This window comes from Perissodus microlepis, chromosome 5 (assembly GCF_051167445.1).
Source record: "Perissodus microlepis isolate ML-2025 ecotype Zambia chromosome 5, ASM5116744v1, whole genome shotgun sequence".
In the NCBI taxonomy this organism is placed as follows: domain Eukaryota; kingdom Metazoa; phylum Chordata; class Actinopteri; order Cichliformes; family Cichlidae; genus Perissodus; species Perissodus microlepis.
In genome coordinates, this window is record NC_140465.1 from 21111100 (window position 1) to 21126036 (window position 14937).

General features: G+C 37.0%; 1 protein-coding gene across 1 annotated transcript; it reads left to right on the top strand.

The window, feature by feature from the left end:
• The first annotated feature begins 10078 nt into the window (after nucleotides 1-10078).
• mrps16 (mitochondrial ribosomal protein S16) lies at nucleotides 10079-13875 on the top strand. Its single transcript, XM_084928712.1, has 4 exons — nucleotides 10079-10246; nucleotides 10429-10459; nucleotides 12603-12869; nucleotides 13320-13875. The coding sequence occupies exons 2-4, from the start codon at nucleotides 10447-10449 to the stop codon at nucleotides 13451-13453; spliced, it is 414 nt and encodes a 137-aa protein (XP_084784838.1). The 5' UTR covers nucleotides 10079-10246; nucleotides 10429-10446; the 3' UTR covers nucleotides 13454-13875.
• Nucleotides 13876-14937: the final 1062 nt, after the last annotated feature.

Below are 14937 nucleotides of genomic sequence, written 5' to 3' on the forward strand. Positions count from 1 at the left end.
ACTTATGAGTCATGGAGAAATCTATAACTCAACTGATGATCAAACATGGCTAAAGGCCACTTAGAGGGGGCAACTCTCTGTGGATTTACAGAGATCAGAGGACTTGGCAAGTGAGAAACAAAAGACGGTCCACCCTTGGTAAAAATGAGGCAACGCAATCAGATTTGACCAAGTTTTGAAGAACTGAAAGTGCGTGTTGCCGTCTTGTTGCAGCAGAATCAGCTGACTGATTGGTTCTGCGGAAATTAGTGGGGTTTGCAGGTGACATCACACAAACGGGCGGTCTCAGCTGGATGGGTGCAGGTGGGTGCAAGGGTAGAAGCAGCAGGCTGGGGTTTGATCTGTGGCAGAGTGGGTGACATCCTGTCACTGCTCATTATAGTGTGAATTCTGTTTATCTTCAGTAACACCTTCACTTGGCACCAACAGCAAATCTAGTGATGTGACACAGTAGATACAGGTTTAGAATAGAGAGAAAGGAGTCCAAAACTAGTCTGATGGGTGGAGATAATGCACAAAGACACACAATATAAAGTGATGAAATAAGAGGAATCTCACAACCAGGAAGCAACTGGAGACAAATAAGCATAAAATACAAGGCACATGATGAAGCGCTGATGATGACTGTTGTCTCCTCAAAGCCTCAGAAAGTTCAACAGTGCTCCTTTATCCCTCTTAGACAATATGTTAGGAGATCTGTTGTCTTCATATCCCGAGGCGCTTATCGCCCCACAGCAGAGCCCACCTGCCCTCTTCTGTTTAACGCAACAGACAACCAATAAAGGAGTCCTCTCTGTTTTACTGTCAAACGAAATCACACTTCCATTTCGAATACACCCGTTTCTTTAACATCTGTTTATTTAAGGATGTTGCGAGAGTTTAATGCGATGCCTGCTACTCTGAGTTTTGCATAAACAAGGTACCATGTCATAGCCAACCGCTGATCTCATGTCTTTGATCATTTGCCTCAGACCTGCACAAACGCATTGAGATAATGCAACATTTTAAATGGTGTATAACTTGTCATGGCCGCCTACGATGTCCCTAAGATAAGGCTGCTCTTGGTTTAGTGTCAGTATCCTCGGAGAAGGGCATTTTTACAGTTGCACACTGAAAAATCTCTGCGTTGCTACTGGGTGTTCAATAAACAGGTTACACAAACACCTAAATGTGGAAGATCACAGACGAACAGATTTCCCTGAAGCATGCGTGAACATGTCTGCTACTAAATCAGTCAACTGGCATTTTGGAAGAATTTGTCCTTGATGATATTCGTCACTTGCCTCAAAATCCCTTCAAAGGTTTGACTAGAACACATCCAGAGGGGCTTTTCTATTGATTAGAAAGTTGTTTATTGATCTAATTAAACTAAAATTCACTTTTTCGAGCTGAAACGAAATTAATTTGTGATCTGTCCAGCACATTAAATGTAAGGGAAATCTCATAAGAACTACTGTTTGATCGATCCCAACAGGCAGATGATTAAAAATGTAAAAACAAGAAATGCAGACACTAAAAAGGTGCTACAGCTCTCTTTTCATGTTGTAATAACAACACTGGACAGGAAAAGTACTCTTAAACCTTCAGTGAGTTTGCTGTAAAGGAATACTGTGGGTTGCTGGCATCATTTCATTACAGTGGCCAGTGTTACAATCCATTTTACACGACCAGAAATGCTCTGTGTGTGTTGTACTTCTGTGTGTGTGTGTGAGTGTGTGTGTGTGTGTGTGTGGCATGTGATAGGACCAAAAAGCTTGGGTATCACGCTCTGATGTGCATGCCAAATCCACTTGTCCTCTCACACAACCTACCAGTGTGGCTCTGCCGTTTCAGCTCTGCCAACAGAGGTCCGGGGAGAGCAGCAGCACAGGAAGCAGGTCATGACCTGTTATAGCAGAAATCACAATGTGATGCGCTGACTGAATATGTAATATTATCTTCAATCAGCCGTATCCATTTCCAGTGGCTGTTTTATAATGTAAATATAACCGTTGATTAAGTTGTCTTTTTATATCTTAATAAGCTAAAGCATATCCATTAAAGTAAATGTTCACAGTTTTTACCCTGACGCCATTGTGCATGCACAATAGGACTCTACAAAAGACAAGTAGCAAAAAATATGTGTGTCTTTCCAAGATATGACCACAGAAATAAAAAAAAGGAAGTAAAAATGTTAATTAAAGAAGTACTCTCAGAGATTTAGGGATGTATGCTCCAGATGTGCTTGCTGGATCAGGTCTGTGCTGCAGAATTATTCACTTTCTTTACTGAAATAAAACCATATAATGTAAATGTAAAGATTCTTAACAGATAAAAACTGTTAGGAAAATATATTATGTGATATCAAATTAGTTTGTAGTCATCACTCTTTAATAAATAAAATGTTTTAGTATTATAGCAATTTAAGATGAAGCTAATTATAAATATATAATGCATATCGAGTGTTTAGTCTGTAACAATCCCTCATATGCAGTATATATACATAATCTGATTCTCTACTGCAACTATATTTGTCATAGTAGGTAAAACAAACAATATCCTAAGTGCTACTTTTCTACAATCAGCGTTTACTCTGGCAGAGCCACTTGGTCTAAATATGTTGTTAAGGCCATCAAAAAGCAATTTTCTCACTGGAAACTGAAATTTTTTTTGTCTATTCATATTTCTTCTACATGGCCACAAGGCCAAAGTTTATTTTTATTTTGCACAAGACTGCCTATGAGAAATAAGCTTTGAGAAATTGTCTTGGTGAAAGCGGATGTTTACAATGAGCTGATCATGCAGGCATACAGTGGATGGTATATGATTATCCTGCGATTTTTCTGTTTGTGAAATGTCTTCAATTCTGTTTTTTTAAAAAGAATAAATAGGAAATAAAAATGTGTGTCGAAGTCTCAATCTGTAGCTTATTGATCGAAACTGGTGTTATCAGTGCCCAAATGAGTTAACATATCACCTTATTTTACATGATTTTTTTTTAGTTCCATCTACCCACTTTCTTTCCACATTATCCAATTAAGGGTCACAGAGGGGTTGGAGCCTATAGCTACTATAGGGCGAGAGGCGGGGTACATGCTGTACAGGTCACCAGTCAGTCGGTTAGGGAGACAAAATCTTTTAGAATCACCAATTACCCTGACTGCATGTTTTTGGACTTTGGGAGGAAGTGAGAGACAACCCAGTGAGAAACACGGGGAAAACATGACATTTTTTTTTTTTTTTAGAAGTTTTTAGACTTTAAATAAGAGAAATAATGCTACATGTCTCTTTTGATTTCAGTTAAAGTGGTATTAAAGTGGTAATAATTCTACTCACGCTGTATCAGTTAAACATTAATTCACCTCTAAAGAAAATTACATAAACATGCAATATGTTAACTGAACTCTGAATCAGCGTTAGTGTCTTCTTATTGCACATTATTTATTTTTTAAAATTACATTTATAAGTATAGTGTCATTTTAGGTTGTAACAAGCAACTAGTTAACTTCACAAATTCAGTAGTACAATTACTGATTTTTTTTAAAAAAAAACTTTTACCTTGTGCTAAACCTCTATAGTGAATAAATTAATGTTAGCTTGAATTTCCAACCGAAGTTTTCTCTCCATCTGTACATCTATGTGAACATAAACTACACGCAACTCACTGCACTCATAGTGTCACAGGCTTGTCACAGGTTTGTTGCAGATTTACAAAAATGTAAACGTAAATGAAACACAACCTGAACAACTGCACCAAGAACTCTCAGTCTGACAAAATACACATCATATTTCAACTTATGTTCATATAGTTTTCTCCTAAAAACTTCAAATCTCACTGATACATCCACCAAGCTTGTTGCAATTGTAACAGACAACTGAACAAAATAGCAAACAATCAGTTGTTGGCTATCATCCCCTTCCTCTTGTTTTCTGCGACCAACTTGTAACAGTCTCCTGAGCTTGATTGGGGATTTAGGGTCGAATCTTAGTGTCTGTTTGCTTAGCTATTTGCCTATGCAGAGAAGGGGATTGCGTAAATTCATTCTAAACGAACAATGAACAACAACCAATGACAGAGATGCACTTGTGTGACCCAGCACAAAGCGTTGACACTGCTGATGTTACACGTAGATGGAATGCTGATTGGTTGGTCCCCACAAAGAGTAGGTAGCAATAAAAACTAGATAAAAGTGACAGACGAGAAGCACCAAAAATGCCTGCAACAGCAAACCAAACAGAATAGCCCGTGTTTGACAACACACACATCCAACATGCACAGGTGGGTCTACAACGCTCTGCGTAGCACCTACAGACAAGTACTACACCATCAGGTGCATGACTCTCCTCATATAAACTCTTTAATTTCAGGATCTTGAAAAGAAAGCAATTGGACTTCTTTAAGTTTCTTGGAAATGTTTCACCTCTCACCCGAGAAGCATCTTTAGCATTAAAACTGAAAAAGCTTCTCATTTGGAAGGAAAAACTCCCTTTTATCAGGAAGAAACCTCCGGCAGAACCCAGAACTAAAAAACAAACTGCAGGACAGAGAGCTGGAGTTTAATAACTGCTAATGATTAAATACAGTAGTAGTGTTTAAACACAGAGAGCAAAAAGAGATGATTGCAGAAGAAAAAGTACATCATGGGACGTTCCCTGCAGCCTAGGCCTATTGGAGTGTAACTAAGGGGTGATTCAGGGTCACTTGATCCAGCCCAAACTATAAGCTTTATCAAAAAGGAAAGATTTAAGCCTAATCTTAAAAGTAAAGAGAGTCTCTGTCTCCCAAATTCAAAATGGGAACTGGTTCCATAGAAGAGAGGCCTTATAGCTGAAAGCTCTGCCTCCCATTTTACTTTATGGTAAATGGTCTGTATTTGTATAGCGCTTTTACTTGGTCCTAAGGACCCCAAAGCGCTTTACACTATACACAATCATCCACCCATTCACACACACATTCACACACTATAGAAACCCTATAAACCACAAATAAGCCAGCAGTCTATTGCATTTTATGGCATGGATGTCAGATGGAAACCCATCATAAAGCATAAGAAAGTTATGCAGTGAAAACACATGTTAAAATAACAATTAAAAAAAATCATCCAAAACAGGAAAGAGCCAGAATCTCAAAACACTCTGGCTAGTACAATTTTTAACATTTACATAACTTAATCTACATAATAGTTTTAAAATGTTGGGCTTGTGTTGGGCCAAATCAAAATGATTGCAATAAAGTCCAAGTCAAAATATGTTTTACACTCTTCTTTGCTTTGCATAAAAAGGAAGCCAGGGCATCATTTTGGAGCGAATGTAATTGTATTAGAAAACATTTAGTGAGAACATTAATGAACGATAAATCCAAGAATTAAGGTTACACCCTATTTTTCACAAGAAACAAGTTGTGCTTTAGTTGGAAAATTCAACACTTTATTGACTTAGGCAGACAAACACATTCCCCTCAATTTCAAAGAACACAGAACATCTTTTCTTTAATCTGTGGCTGTGACAGTTGACAAATATTAGAAAAAAGAAACAGAAAATGAAAAGGTCTCTTTGTTAGTGAAGATATAAGCAATGTGTCCTTTTTGCATGCAATCACAATTAGTCTCAGCGCAACCATCTGAAAGATCCTTCCAGAAAAAGGAGATCACTTGACCCCCCATCTGTGACCAAATCATGTCTTTCCATTAGGTGCTCTCTGCAACCATAGCATCTATCTCCGCTCAAGAAGGACACAGATGCTTAAAAAAGCAGAGGAAATCACAAAGAGCTGACAGTCTAGAAGTCACACGGTGCTTGTGATTCAAAAGGTCCATTATTCTGACTAACCACACTGATGAATCTTATGAATATGAACGTAAAACTGCCAAGTTTAAAATATCATTCTTAACTTAAGTTACATGCACATTTTCTTTAATGCTCATTAGGGTCAGCATAACATGCACACTATTAATTTGCTTTAACACGAGAAACTGCTACATCTGTCTCCTTCAAAATACCTCCACCTCAAGATAATACTCCATACTTTAAATTACGACCGATGTCAAACACCAACTAGGGAACAAAGAGGGAACTAAGTGTCTTTGAATGTCCCTCCAGCACATTAGTAGTCTTAAAAAGAAACCTGACACAAAGTCAGGAAAATAAAGGACCTATGAGGTATCCTAGACGGTAGGATTAGGCCATGCTTACTGATTAAAACACATCTATCCAGCTATATTTTGTTCTAAAAATTATTTTTCTTTCTATTAACATGCAATATTTGTTTACGTTAGGGATGTGAAGAAAATATGATGAAAATGTGCGTTACAGCTGTTGACTTTACTTCTCAACATTGTTTAACAGGCAAGAAATGAAAAATTGACATCTGCAGTGTCTTTTCACCTCTTATTCTAACATAAAGATCTCTCCTGGCCTATCTTGTCATGCGGTTCATGACCGGTTCTGGACTGGCTCTGTGAGTTTTCTTATGCAAACCCAAATGACATTTAACTGAATAGGGGAGTAAAACTGAAGAACCCCAAGATCAATCAAGATTTACACACCTCTGTTGCTTGTGAAGCTCGCACACAAGAATTTCCCTTGCGTGTACTGTACCAGTGTACCTGCACAGGTGATGTGACAATAAAAGTGATTTGATTTGATATTTATTCTTCTCTTTTTATGCACATTTTTAATTTCACATTTTCAGGTTTAACAAAATATACAGGGAAAAAAACACTGCAGTGCTTTGACTATAAATATAGAAAAGACGGCCATCTTTCTAAGATGTATAACATGTCATTGATTGTATCTGACAGTTTGAAGGAGGGATCTGATTGCAACAGAAGGTAGTCTTAGTGTCTTTCAGCAAATAAGTCTACCTTTAAGCAGTTCTGGATTCAGTTGAATACTTAAACAGATTTTGGGAGCACTTGCTTGCAAAGATGTACATGGGAATTCTGATATTTGTCCCTTAAAGTGAAGTCTAAAGCCATTTGTCTTCAGTAGCACACACCCTAACCATCCATATCCCATATGGAATGCAACTACTGATACTTAGTTGACTCATTTTACATTCTCACTGGTATATAAGCCTAGGTTTATCTTACTGTTTTGTACACTAGAGAATGTAAAAACAAGGTGTTGCTATAGCAATGATGTCATGATATGACTTTTTCATATCACTATATCAAACAACCTTAATATTGAAATGATAACATCACACAGTTGCTCCATCATGTGAATCTCTCATTTTGCCACATCCCATAGGTGCTCTATTAGATTGAGATCTGGTGACTGTGGAGGACATTTGAGTACAGTAAACTCAATGTCATGTTCAAGAAAACTCACCAGCCATCACTGGATAATTTCTCTTTTTAAGGACAATTCTCTGTAAACCCTAAAGATGGTTTGTGTGGGAAAATCCCAGCAGATCAGTCATTTATGGAATACTCAGACCAGCCCATCTGGCATTAAAAAAATGCCATCATGTTCAAAGTCACTTAAATCACCTTTCTTCTAACTCAATTTGAATTTCAGCAGGTTTTTCTGTCATGTGATTGGCTATTTGCATTAACAAGCAATTGAACAAGTGTGTCTATTTCAGTGGTGGGTGAATGTCTATCCGGTCCAGTACTGGAAATTTGTCTTTGAGTGTGAGACATTTAGTGAATAAAGTTGAAATGTAAAAATCACCTAGTACTGTAGTGTTTCAAATAGTCAAAAACATTCTAGTCTGAGGTTATGAATCAAGATTGATTTTTCAAATTTTTCTAGTCATGTAAACAATTATGCCAAAAGTTGTATCCTGTTCTTGATGCAAATAATCTGAATTTTAACTCAACTTATGGTTATATTGCATAGAGAGGAAAGCATGCTTTTTTTTTTGCAACTCTAATGTAAATATTGCCTATATATTGCACTTAAAGGCAGGCGCTTTTGTAAAGGACACAACGTGAAAGCTAAGTTTTGAGTACACTAGTAGGGTCTTCCCCATAATCAAATTAAATCCAGACATGTATGGCTTAAACAACTGGAGCAGCCTCTTTCATTTAAAGCAGACTCCTCTTGCTTTCTTCCTAGAAAAATATCTGGTCATCTGAGCGTCTCTAACTGAACTGTCACAGATGATTAGAGGACGAACAACTCGTCTTGGTATCCCAAAGAGCATGGGGTCCTCACGAGAGAGTGAGCCACAACTAGAATCAATGTCACCGTTCAGATAATCATGCATTGCCGATTCACCATGTAAGATGCATTTTGTTTGCTGCCTAACTGTGTAAAGCCTCTATTCATTTTCAGATTCTTACACAGAAGGAAAAAAACATGGTCACTCAGTAATGATCCAAATTCCAATGATGGGTGTTGACAAGAAAGGGTTTTAAGTGTTGAAATTATTTCATTTCTGTGACAAACCAAAATGACAAAATTTTCAAATCTTTTTAAACTAATATGCTTGTAATCTTGTTATTCTGTCAAATTAAAGAATTAGGGGTTATGATAATGATAAATTAAGTCAGTTATATACGTTTTCAACACAGTATACCATTAAATGCTTTTCATTTTTGGAACTCTGGAGAGCATTGTCTTTATTTACTTGTAAAATATTTTGCAGCATACACAGATGTAATGCTTCATGGATGAATGATTCCTAGTTTTGATTCATTCTTGTACGAGTGATTTTTTGAGAGCAAAATGTGGCATATAAACAATTAAAAAAACAAGCAAATGAAAAACATATTCTTGAGTAACGTCTCTTTTAACCGATTGCGGGCTCTGAGTGATCCAGCAATAGTTGGACATTTGCAGAATTACAAACAAGGGCCCATCTCTTTTTGTGTGTCTTTGGTAACCTCTCCTCACATGTGTGTCACACACACTCACAGAAAAACAAGCCTTACACAACAGGAGTGTGAAATCACCATGTTCCGAGACCAGCAGTGGCGGGGGAGCAGTTGGGCGACGAGTAGCCAGAAAACTTGGGACACGTCAGGCAAAGCAATGACCCCCCCCCCCAAATTCATGATCACTCTCAGGAACTCTGCCAAACTCATTTGAAACTCAAAGTGCTGCTCATGCAAGATGTGTTAAGTGGAAATTACAGGCAGGATGAGAAGAATTACATGACTCGCAATGATGTTGCACCCAGAGAGTGTTACTTTCAGTGATAGATGATAATATTTACCAACTCATAATCATAAATGAAATGGCTGGTATTGTCAATATTCATTCAGGTTCAATTGGGTATTCATTTAGGTGTATTCACAGTTGATGTAGGCCTATTCATCCCCTGAATAGAATGAATATAATTAATACAGAGCACGAAGCTCTAAAATCTGTGTTTTATTTATTGATAAAAGCAGCAAAAGCACTGAGAATTTGAGTACTCTCCCTGAGTACAATTTTGTGGTCATTTTTTGGTTCCATTGAATTACACTTTACATTTGTAGTCCCTGTAATTTAGAATCAGAATCATAATATCTTTATTGTAGAAATTATGTGCCAGTGCTGCGGCATTGAAAAAAAAAAAAAAAGACAAAAATGAATATGACTATAAGGAAGAGAAAAAAGGACATATAAAAAGGGTAAAAAAAAATATACATAAAATAATGAACACACTACCATCTATTGCAATTAACGAGCAAGGTGGTATTTAATATCCTGATGGCTGTGAGAGTAATAATGTATACTGTTTGAAAGTTGTAAGATGCAAAATGGACAATGTTTATAAAATAAATGTTAAAAAAATAAATATATATTGGCTTGAATAAGCAATGTGATGTATGTATGTATGATGTTTTATGTCTGATGTCTACTTTTACTGTCATAAAGATTATTACGACTTCTGCCTCTCCCTGAAGTGCCTCGGTCCTAAATGACCTGCATTATAAACATTCGTGGATGTGTAATTACTTACATTGCCGTTCTAGAGGCACTTCACAGGCTGTCGTTTCTCCAGAATGACTCAGGAAATACTGCAGTTTGATACATGAACTCCCCTACTAACTTTAGTTTTCTTGCACAGATTAATAGCTGGTGCGGGCCTTCTGTAGACGGTGGTTCAGCAGACAGCAATGCCACTCCGCCATCTAGCGTCCCGGGGATGAAATTACGCCGCCGTACGTAACTTCCTTTTAAAACATGGCGGCGCCCTAAAGGAAAGTCACACTGTCTCTCCGGGGGAAAACATACGCTTCTTATCGTTTAATACATCGTCTGTGCAAGGAGTTAAAAAGCGGCGGCATCTGAAAAGATTTGTCTTTACGTCCTACACGCGTCCTCTGAGGTAAGTTTTGCTTATTTTTATTTTTCAAACCCATCGCTCTTAAAACGGGAGAGCCTGTGCAAAGTCAGGTTTTCTTCGGATGTGGTTTAATTATATTTTTCAGGATTATTAACAGTCATGTGTTATTTATAAAATATAGCTATTTACACTTTATTTTAAATGTGACTCTTTGCCTATTGCAGGATATTTCCGCAGACACCATGGTACATTTATGTGAGTATCCAAGTCTTAACAGGCTTTCCCCCCCATTGTTGTGGTCAGTATGAACTCGACCCTATAATTCTCACCATCATACCTTTTTTTTCTTTTTAGGTATACGGCTTATTAATGCAAATCTCTAATGTGCCAATCACATGGCAGAAACTCTATCCATGTGGGCATTTACCCATATGGAAAAGATATATATAAATCTTATAAAGTTTGTGTCTGTCTTGTGTGAAACTTGTATGAAAAGCATACAAGAGTGAAAACACATGTAAGATCCCTTGAAAAATTATATAAATGAAACTTGTATGTTTTGAATATGTACTAAAACAATACATGAAAGTAACGAGAAAGTGGCCACTTTCATGAGTAAATCATATAAGCCTTATATGATTCACTATATGAAGCAGGCCACATCTTATGCGAGTCTTTTATAAGTTTTTACTATTTATTTTCCATATGGGTAGACCTGTTCAAACCGAGCATCAGAATGTGGAAGAATGTGGCATAGGTGTTGGTGCCAGATGGGCTGGTCTGAATATTTTTTTTTGGGGGGGGGGTTTCCTACACAGCCATCCACAGGGTTTACAGAGAAAGAGAAAATATCCAGTGAATGGCATTCAGAGGAGAATGGCCACACTTCTTTGAGATTGTAGGAAGGCAACAGTAACCACTCATGACAACCAAAATGTGTAGGAGAACGTGTGTAATGTAAAACACATTGAACCTTGAAGCAGATGGGCCAGAGCAGCAGCAGATCACACTGATTCCCATTTACTCTTATCTAAGAACAGGAATCTGAAGCTACACTTCACATGGACTCACCAAAATTGGAAAATAGAAGATCTGGGCTCAGAATTTGTTGTAAACAACATGCAAACATGGATCCATCCTGCCTTGTACCAATGGCTGTTGGTGATGGTGGAATTATATGGGAGACATTTTCTCAGCTCATTTTCAGGCCTCTTTGTACTAATTGAGCATCATTTAAATGCCAGTGTACCTGAACATTGTTGTTGATCGTGTCCATCCCTTTAAGACCACAGTGTACCCATCTTCTGATTGCTCAGACTCACTTTGGGGCAAAGCTCAGATCTTCTCAAACTAGTTTCTTGAGCATGACAATGAGTTCATTGTTTGGTAAATTTGTGCAATTTGCGTCATAGATTACACTTTTATCAGCTGCAAAAAAGATAAAAAGTAACGAAAGAAAAGTTACACAAAGTCTTAGAAAACTATACAAACTACAACTGCAAAACTGAGTAGTGCAATTAGTGTAACACAATTGCTTAAGTTCAAAATTATTTTTGACAGCATACCAGTATGTGTCTTTTTTTTTTCTTCTTCCTTTTTTTTTTTTTTTAAAATATCACGCTTATTGTCAGAGTATATGAGAACATTACTCTTTTTAGTTGGCAGCATGCTGTCATGGTGGTTAGCACTGTTGTCTCACAGCAAGAATATCCTAAGTTTGAACAGGGCCTTTCTGTGTCCACGTGTTTGAGTGGGTTCTCTCTGGGTATGCTGGCTTCCTCCCACAGTCCAAAGACATGCACTTAGTGGGGTTGATTAAATGCAAGTAAAGTCATGCAAAGCTTATTAATATGAATAATGCTAAGAAACAAAAATCATGGTTTACTGTTCAATTCTTCTTCTTTTTCCTTCAAACAATTAGAAATTATTAGAAACAATTAGAATGATTAAAATTAATGTAAAATGCATAAAGAACTAAATCCTTTCACATGAGAAGCAGTACTGGGCTATATTTGCCTCTAAAACAGGTTAATCTTAGTTAGAACATTTAATATAAGTAGAGTTTATGTGCAGGACAGGAGCAGGGATTGTTTCACGAAAAAGGGGAAAAGCAACGGATTCAACAAAACCTGAATACATAACAAAAATAAAATGCATGAGAACTTTTCAAATTTAGTCTTCCCATTGCTTCATATTGTTTAAGAAAGTAATTTTGTTTAAAGCAGCAAAGATGTTGACAACAGTGGGTGCTAAGTAAGATTTTAATGTGTTTCTGTATTTGGTAGTTGAATGCCTATAATAGTATAACATATACTTACATATATGGGTATGTAACAATTAAAGAAAGTCATGTTTTCCTGTCTTTGACAATGCTTTTGATGCTTATTTTCTTCTTTAGCATCACTCCTACTAAAGAAGTACCACGGAGGTCACGTTGTGATTCGATTCGCTCTTGCGGGCCACAAACAGGCTAACAGACCATTTTATCGCATTGTGGCAGCTTACAACAAAAGGGCAAGAGATGGTAAATATATCGAGCAGCTGGGTTCCTACGACCCGCTTCCGAACATCTACAACGAGAAACTTGTCAGTTTCAATTTCGACCGAATCAAGTATTGGATTGGATGTGGAGCACACCCTACAAAGCCGGTTGCCAAACTCCTGGGTGTGTATTTGCTGCATAAACGTGTTCTTTTGAAGTCTTCATCATTGGGAAATTTTATTGTCATTCTGTTCCTGAGAACTGGTTTACTCCTGATTTTTTTTTTTTTGCAGGCATCTACACCTATTACACAATATTTAATTAGCGTTTTATTTCTTTTTCTTCACCAGGTTTTGTAATCTTTAATTGCTTTGCACACACTCTAAATTACGACTTTTGCACTGTGACGTGTTTGCTGTGCCCTCAGATGACATTAGCATCAATAGATTGTAAATTCCTACTGAAAACAGAAAGTGAAAATTGGCAGTATTTAGATAATACTATCTCTTTTTTATTATCCATTTTTTAGTCATTATCCTTAAGTTAAAAAAGATGTTAGGACATTTACCTGTCTCCTCTGTATTGTTTGAAATACTTATTGTGAATGTTGTCGTCTTCACCTATCTTTTGTAGGGTTGGCCGGATTTTTCCCTCTTCACCCCATGACAATAGCAGAGGCAGAGCGCCGAGGAGCCCAAATGGAGACAGAAACAGAAACAGAGGAATCTCCGAAAGAGGGACAGAAGCAGGCTGATGTTGAGAGTTAAAGCTGTGGACTTTGCGTGACCATCCAGTTGCCACAATTATTTTGAAAAATAACTCACTAATTTGACTTGCTGTGTGAACTGTTCATGAAAACTCAAAATATGTCATATTGTAGCTTTGGCTCTGTCAGTAGCTTCTTCATGTGATTAATTTTTGATCAGATGCTTCATAAAATTGCATCTTTTTCTTTAATACACGTATATTATTTTAGACACCAGCAGTTTGCATATGGTGTTTTATGAGACCTAATTAAAGTATTTCAATATAACTGCGTCTGTTTGGGGTTTAGTTGCAGATTGTATTTATTATCCTGTGTCTTAACGAAGGCTTTTATTGCTATTCACGCTAACAAAGCATTTTTAATGAAAATCAGTTTGTTTTGTTTACTTTGAAATGGATTCATAAATATTGAAATCATTCCTTCCTTCTTTGGTCAGTGTTCATTCTTCTTTTCTCATCCTTTGTGTATTTGAATCTGCACACAATCAGTTGTGTCAACTAGAAAGTAATAAAAAAAAAAAAGAAAGAGTGCGTTTGTTAGTATGATTACTGCCAGAGTTTACTTGATAATTCTCCACCCCTGTTTGCTGACTGTGTCATGACACTTTATGGCTTGGGACACATGTCACGTAAAGCCAGGCTCTGTTTTTGGAACCACTTTGCAGCAGTCCTTTTTCTGTTTTAAATTAAACAGCATAGCAACAGTTTCTTACTCAATATTTACAGATTGAATTCAGATATCATTGGATTCATACGTGCAACACTGACTTGTATTATTACTTGCAGAGCACAGCAAAGCCCACGTTCATAATCTTTTGCGACATAAACACTACAATTTGTAGATATAGTCACTATTCTTTGTTTTAAAAAAAAATCAAAGGACCGCCATTAATGATGTAACCGGACCAAATTTAAATACAGTTCATAATAAGCCAGTGACTTTTTTTTTAAACAGCTGCTTATTCTGTGTGTCGCATGCTAAGACTTTAATGTTTTTCTTATCTTGGATTGGTCAATACTGCACCACCACTATGGCATGCGTCAGTCAGGCAGTGATAAGAATACTGATGTGAGTTAGTACCCACTTGACAACGCCCAGGTGACCATTTGAAAATACAGCATAAACAATTCCACAACTTAAGTATTGCGGCTTTTGATATTGCTTGACTTCCTTCAGGACTGTGGAATAAAAGTGACTTGGTTGAGCCACAGGGCAACCCGTGTAACTATGAATTATTGTTCTTAATTAAAACAGTTGAAACAAAAAGTGCAGTCTTCCATGACATATCAAACAAAAATATTTCTTGTTGAGTAGTGTTTCAGAAATTATTTTCTAAAAGCAAACAGAGGTGTGGACTAAATGTCTTATGACGTTAAACTCAGAAACTATTGTGTTTAATCTCATCGCAGCTCTTTTATTCTTGCTGCTATTGAGATCCATTTTTAATCATGTGGGATCATGTTTACCTTTCTATTTTTAAAAAGG